The sequence below is a fragment of the Buceros rhinoceros genome, unplaced genomic scaffold (genome assembly GCF_000710305.1).
Source record: "Buceros rhinoceros silvestris isolate BGI_N320 unplaced genomic scaffold, ASM71030v1 scaffold1239, whole genome shotgun sequence".
Classification (NCBI taxonomy): Eukaryota; Metazoa; Chordata; class Aves; order Bucerotiformes; family Bucerotidae; genus Buceros; species Buceros rhinoceros.
In genome coordinates, this window is record NW_010429538.1 from 16,017 (window position 1) to 22,245 (window position 6,229).

The 6,229-nt window shown below is 55.4% G+C and overlaps 1 protein-coding gene across 1 annotated transcript in view; it reads left to right on the plus strand.

The window, feature by feature from the left end:
- ACSS2 (acyl-CoA synthetase short-chain family member 2) overlaps positions 1 to 6,229 on the plus strand; it is a 27,674-nt gene that overhangs the window by 15,849 nt on the left and 5,596 nt on the right. Inside the window, exons 4-8 of the mRNA XM_010142654.1 lie at positions 128 to 200; positions 971 to 1,046; positions 2,232 to 2,346; positions 3,860 to 3,898; positions 5,974 to 6,111. Of these exons, the coding sequence (XP_010140956.1) occupies positions 128 to 200; positions 971 to 1,046; positions 2,232 to 2,346; positions 3,860 to 3,898; positions 5,974 to 6,111 (441 nt within the window). The remainder of the gene's footprint in view (positions 1 to 127; positions 201 to 970; positions 1,047 to 2,231; positions 2,347 to 3,859; positions 3,899 to 5,973; positions 6,112 to 6,229) is intronic.

Genomic DNA, 6,229 nt, shown 5'->3' on the forward strand with positions numbered 1-6,229 from the left:
ATTAAGTGTGGCAGGGGCTCCTTTAGCTGGAGGTATCACTTACTGGGGGGGAGCTGCACAGCTGCTGTTGGGGTTTTAGGTTGGTATTTTTGTGTTCTTGCTGACCTGGTTGTGTTATCTCCCTCAGTTTGCAGGTTTCTCGGCAGAGTCTCTTTGCGAGCGGATTCTCGACTGCGGTTGTTCTCTTCTCATCACGGCAGGTAAAATGTGCCTCTGTGCCCCTGAGCCGGTGCTGTTGCCTGTCTGAAAGGTCTTTATTTTAAAAGCCAGATGCACTTGGAGGCGGAAGAGGAAGGAGCAGGTGCTTCAGCCGAGCTGCTGTGGGCACACGCGCTGCTCGTAGCTGTGCTCGGGGGATGTTTTCCACTGCAAACGAAGGGCAGAGCATCTCGGCAGCCCGCCCACTCTGTCCTGTAAAGCATGATGTCACCAGCTGCTAATGACATGTTGCCAAACACATGTTCCTCTTCAAAATCTGCTAGATATTTGCAAGATGTATCATGTATGAGGCAGTCCTGAGAGAATTCCCTCCCTCCCTGTTTTTAAGCACCTTTCTGCCTCAACTCTCTAGGCAAGGGATCAGGGAAGTGGTGGTAAGCCCACGGCCTTTCCCCAACTGGTTTTATTTTTGCAATAGGGCAAAAGAAAGTGTTTTTATTAATAGGCCCATGGAATGGAAAGGACCCACTCAACTGCAATCCATGTTCTGGCCTTGTTGGATTGTTTCCCACAGAATATTCCCAAGAGACTTGTCGGGTCAAATGGGAACCTCTCCCAGGGAGGGAATTTCACCATTTCTCTTGGCATCTGTTTCTCTAGGCCAAAAGGGTGTATTAGGAAACCTTTCCCATCAGCCAACTGCCCGCTTGCCTCACTCCAGAGCATGGGCTCTGCTCTCCCCTCCTGAAGCTGCTGTCCCAGGCTGCCTTGGCTGTGACGCCCCTCTGATGTTCTCCTTACTGTTTTGCAGATGCCTTTTATCGAGGGGACAAGCTGATCGGCCTGAAGCAGATTGCAGATGCTGCCCTCCAGAAATGTAAAGACAAGTAAGTCTGGGTCCCCTTGCAGGGGTGTTGCTGCCAGAACCTGCTCCCGCACGCGCCCGTGGGAGTTTTTTGTAGGCAGGCAGAGTCCGCAGTGGGTCAGGCACGAGCTGCACTACCTTCAGGAGCCTTTCAGAAGTAATACGTGCTTCAACTCTCTTATCTTAAAAATAGCTCCTTTTAACTTTCCTGCGGTCCGTTCTGACCTGAGGGCCCTGTAGTGGATGGGAGGGTTTGCTGGAGCCAGGCTGGTCACCGTCGTTATGGCCCGTGGCAGATTCCCCAGTTCTGCAGCAGCAGCTCTCGGAGAGGGAGGGAATGACGCACCCCCATGCTGGTTGTGAACACCTGGGCACGGTGCTGTGGGGCACATCAGGATGAGGACTCAATCTTGCTCCAGAGCCACTAATTCAACAGTGGTTGAGTAAACCAGAGGTGACTGGAGTTTGGGGAATGGCTGTGTGACCAGGATCAGGCGCTCCAGCTGACAGGCACCAGCGTGTCCCGGGAGCAGGGCCTGACTGCACAAGAGTATATGTTGAAGCTGCTTTATTTGTTTAATCACCTTCACTGAGATACTGTAAACCCTGAAGAGAGACACAGATCTATCATCATATTTTACAGTAAGCAAACAATCATGGTGAAATGATTTTGCCAAGCTTACAGAGTCTGAATGTGATCTTGGAATTTAGGTCAGGCGTGAAGGGCAGAAAGTCTGTGTGTTAGAAATTCAAATGTTTTTAAAAGCATCTAAGATTCTAAAACTTAAACACAAGTTTGTATGTCTATAAAAGTACCTGGGAGAATTGATCCTTGGATTGGGCACTAACGGATGGAGAGCATGGTGGTATCCTGGCAGGGCTGAGGGAGGTTTGTTCATGTATAGGCAGGCTGCACCGGCCCTCAGGAGGAGACAAATGCCCATGCTTTTCCATGATGTGTAATCTGGCTTTGGGATTTGCAAGGATCCTACCCAGCAGTGACCTGTGAGAGAAATTCATGATAAATGGGGTTGCAGCTGATGAGCTGTGCCTGGACCTTTGCTGTTCTGCCAGCTCTGAGCTGTGCCGGATGTCCTGTGGTGTGCCTGGAGAGCAGCGCAAGGCCCCTGCTCTGCCCCTAAAGCCCTGGCAGAGCAGGTTGGATGCTGCCCCAGCAGCTGGATCTTGCAACTCCTGCCTTTTACAGGGGCTCCCCTCTGAAAAAGTGCATCGTGGTGAAGCACCTGGGGAGGGAAGAGGCAGTGGCAGACGGGACGTGCAGCAAGTCTCCCCCCCTCAAACGGCTGTGCCAGGATGTACAGGTGTGTTCTGGGGGGAGGAGAGGAGGGGACTTACTGCTGTGGGCTGAGCCCAGCGAGTCAGTCGGTGCCAAACCACTGCACTGCTGCTCTGGGTGCTCCTGTTCTCAGACTCCTGTTTTCTTCTCTCCTTGCTCTGTTACATTGCGAGCGGTCTGAAAAATGGATCCTTTGCCTTACCAAGACCCTCTCCCTGCCTTTTCCTTTAATGCCTCACCAGCTGCCAGCCCGCAGCACCCCTGGGAGTACAGCAGGGTCCGTCTTCCAGAGCCACAGGGACAAGATGCCCATTTTCCTCCATGCAGTGAAGGAGTTTCCCTTCCTAACCCTGTATCTGTCTCCCCTTTCGTGCAAAGATGAATCTTGTCCTGGGCTGGAGCTGTGACAGTGGCAGCAGGAGGGGGAGAATAGGACATCCGTGCTTGTGGTGGGGTTCGACACAGCCCCTCAACACGATACCAGTCGTATGCAGAGAGAGGATCGTGCAGCCTCTGTGTAACCATCACAGGAACTGTCAGCTGTTGGGGCTGCAGCTGAAACCAGATGAAAGGGTGTGGGCCAGAGGCGTGTGGCAAGACGAGGTGGAAGGAGGAGAAGACATCATGGAGCTGCCTGCTGAGCACCTGAGGCTGGTGTGTGCAGTCCTGCTGCCTTCAGCTGCTCCAGAGGCGGTTGCCTTCAGCTACCCAGCAGCTCCGTGTCTTGCCATGGTGTCTTTTGTCCCTGTTTGGTAATTATGTTGGGTTGTCCCTAGGCTGCTGCTTGCTCAGAAATGGGTTGTGTTTGGGGAGCACGTTTGAGCTTTGGGCTCTGCTTTCAGACAGGACGGTCTGTGCTCGACCCTGGAACAAGAAGTGCAGCAGATTCTGTATCTTTGAGTTAATTTACCCCATTCAGCTGTGCTGATTTTGTAGGGGTGTTGCTCAGTGTTTGCCAGCGTTCGCATTACACCATCCTCCTCTGCCCCTCTTCTGCAAGGGCAGGGTGGCTGCGAAGGGGGTGGCAAAATGGGAGTAGGTCAGCCTCCCTGTGTGAGGTTTCCCCATCCAGGCTCCGCAGAGCAGCCTGTCCCTGCGCTGGTCGCTGCGGTGAGGTAGTTGTGCAGAACGTCCCAGGAGAAGGCTGCCAGGGGCGTCTCTTACCTTTGGCTCTTGCTGCTCCGGTAGTTCAGACGCTAAAGATGCTCTCACGAGGGAAAGCAATTTTTGCCTTTGGCTTGTGTAACATTGTTGGAGTGTCCGTGGGCTGTATGCCGGCTCGGTGCCAGCTGGCCGCATGCAGGGGGTGGCCTCGGAGACCTGCCCTGGAGGCCACGGCTACCCAGGGAGGTGATGGCAACGAGCAGGCGTCTGCTCAGAGGGCACCTCCTGGCCTGGCCCCCAATCTGAGCACTCTCCAGGCTGCTGGGATGGTTTCCCAGCATCTGGGCCTGTGGGCTTCCAGCTCCCTGCCTCCAAAGCCTGGTGTGGATCCTCCTCTTCTTGCCTTTCACACCCTCTTTGTGGATTTTTAACAGGAAAAAAAGACTGAGAGCTCACAGAGACTCCATCCCAAGGTATTTACACACAGCACTGCCTTCCTCCTCGGGACACCTCCCCTCCGCTTCCCCCGCCGATGCTCCACCTTCCTAACGCCACACGCGCCTTCCTAACTGGGTTACCAGCAGTTGCATGTTAGCAAGAGATGCCACTTGCCGCTTGGCCAGAGCTGCCCACAGCTCCGGGTTAAATAGTGCCACCAACCTTGCTGCCAGAAACAAATCTGCATCCATAACCCACCCCCGAGTGCTGCCGGCGGGGGAAACGCGAAACCCCTGGGTGCCCTGTCAGCGTTAGGGTGCTGGTTCATCTCTGGAGTGTCCTGTCAGAGCAGCTCTGGCAATGCTCCTCCCTTTGTGGTGGGGCTGGGGATTGCCCACAGCTTCCCGGCTGCAGCGGCAACCTGGAGCTCCAGACCCAGCGTGTTGACTCTGCCCACCCCATCCAAGGAGCCGCAGCCTCAGGGCCCCAGGAAGAGGCAGGCAGAGGCAGGCCTGGCCTCAGGGGCTGTGAGCTGAGCCGTGGCGCTGCCCTCCTCTGTGGGGCACTGGAAGCTGGGTGCTGAAACAGAGGGATCCTTGAAGGAGGGATGCGAGAAGGCAACTGTTGGATGGGCTGGTGTCAACTTGTTTGACTTGGCGCCTTGCTGGGAGCCTGCTGGTGGGACAGACTTGGGGAAATTGCTTCCCCAGGTAAATCCAGGAACGCTGGAGATCTGTGAGAGCTTTCCAAGTGGCCTCAGTTATCCTAGAATCACAGACCGATTTGGGTTGGAAGGGACCTTAAAGATCATCTCATTTCACCCGCCTGCATTGAGCAGGGACACCTTCCACTGGACCAGGTTGCTGAAAGCCCCGTCCAGCCTGGCCTTCACAGGGATCGGGCATCCACAGCTTCTCTGGGCAACCTGTGCCAGTGCCTCACCACCCCCACAGGGAAGAATTTCTTCCTTACATCTAATCTAAATCTCCCTTCTTCCAGTTTAAAACCTTTACCTCTTGTCCTATCCCTACACCCTCTGATGAAGCACCCCTCCTCATCTGTCCTGTAGCCCCTTTAAGTACTGAAGGGCTGCAGTAAAGTCTTCCAGGAGCTTTCTCTTCTCCAGGCTGAAAACCCCAACTCTCAGCCTGACCTCACAGGGCAGATGCTCCAGCAGCCTGATCATCTTTGTGGCCTCCTCTGGACCCGCTCAGGCAGGTTCATGGTGACAGCCTGGCAGGTGAGGCTGGGCTGTGGTGTCCCAGCTGCCAAATGGCACATGAACATCTTTACAGCTGCAGAGTGTCACTGTGTGACCCCCTGGCTGCACCCCATGGCTCCATGCACCCCTACAGCTGAGGAGCTGTAGGGTCCTCTGCAAGGAGATGTGCCCCAGCTGGGTGCTGCAGGGCTCTGGGTCTCTGTGCCTGCCCTGAGTGAGATTGGAGAAGAGGAAGTCTGTGCTGAGGCTGCCCCCAGGCTCCTCTGAGGAAAGGCGAGAAGGTTGCATGGGTCACCTCTGACCATCAGCTGTGAGTGTTGGGCATCCTCAAGCAGTGCTGGGTGGTTCCACGCTGAAGCAGCCACTTCTTACCAGGCTAATCACCTTCAAATCCAGAGAACAGGTTTCTTCAGGTCTGCAGTGTGAGCCCAGCATGTTCCTGTTTGTCCAGGGCAACGCAGCTGTCGTGGTCCCCGGAAGGTGTGCGGACTGTGGCTGAGACGTGCTGCTTTGCTGGTTGGCTGCAGCTCGGGGCAGGGCAGGAGGAGCCTGTGTGCTGTGAGAGCAGGAGAGGAGCGGGGCCCTCTCCTGGCTCCTGCTGCTGAGAGAGACTCGCCTGCATGACCAGTGGTTTGGACAAGCTGCTTCGGGTCTTGCAGCCAGATGGTGTTTGAGGCTTTTCCTCATGGCTGTGGGCTGAGACAAGGAGCTTCTAGAGTGGGAGCTGCTGCTCTGGTGCATGGTTTGCAGCAAACAGCTCTGGGGTAGAAGCTGTGCTGTGGACATGTGCCTGGATGGCCAATGAGGAGAGTGAGGTTGGGGCTGCTCCACTCATCCCCCCACTCTTGCTTTTCAGTGGGCCTGTTTCTAATCCTTTGCTCCTCCCAGGCCCCCTGGAACCCAGCCGTGGACACGTGGTGGCATGAGCTGATGAGTGGTGCCAGCACAGAGTGCGAGCCTGAGTGGTGCGACGCTGAGGACGAACTCTTCATCCTCTACACAAGCGGCTCAACTGGGAAACCCAAGGTACTCTTCCCAGCTCAGCACCCATGAACCCCAGTAACGCCTCAGCTCTGGGAACTGGTGAGAGTCATGTTGGGAGGCCGCAGTGAGAAGAGGAACTGCAGAGATCTTGGGAAGGGGG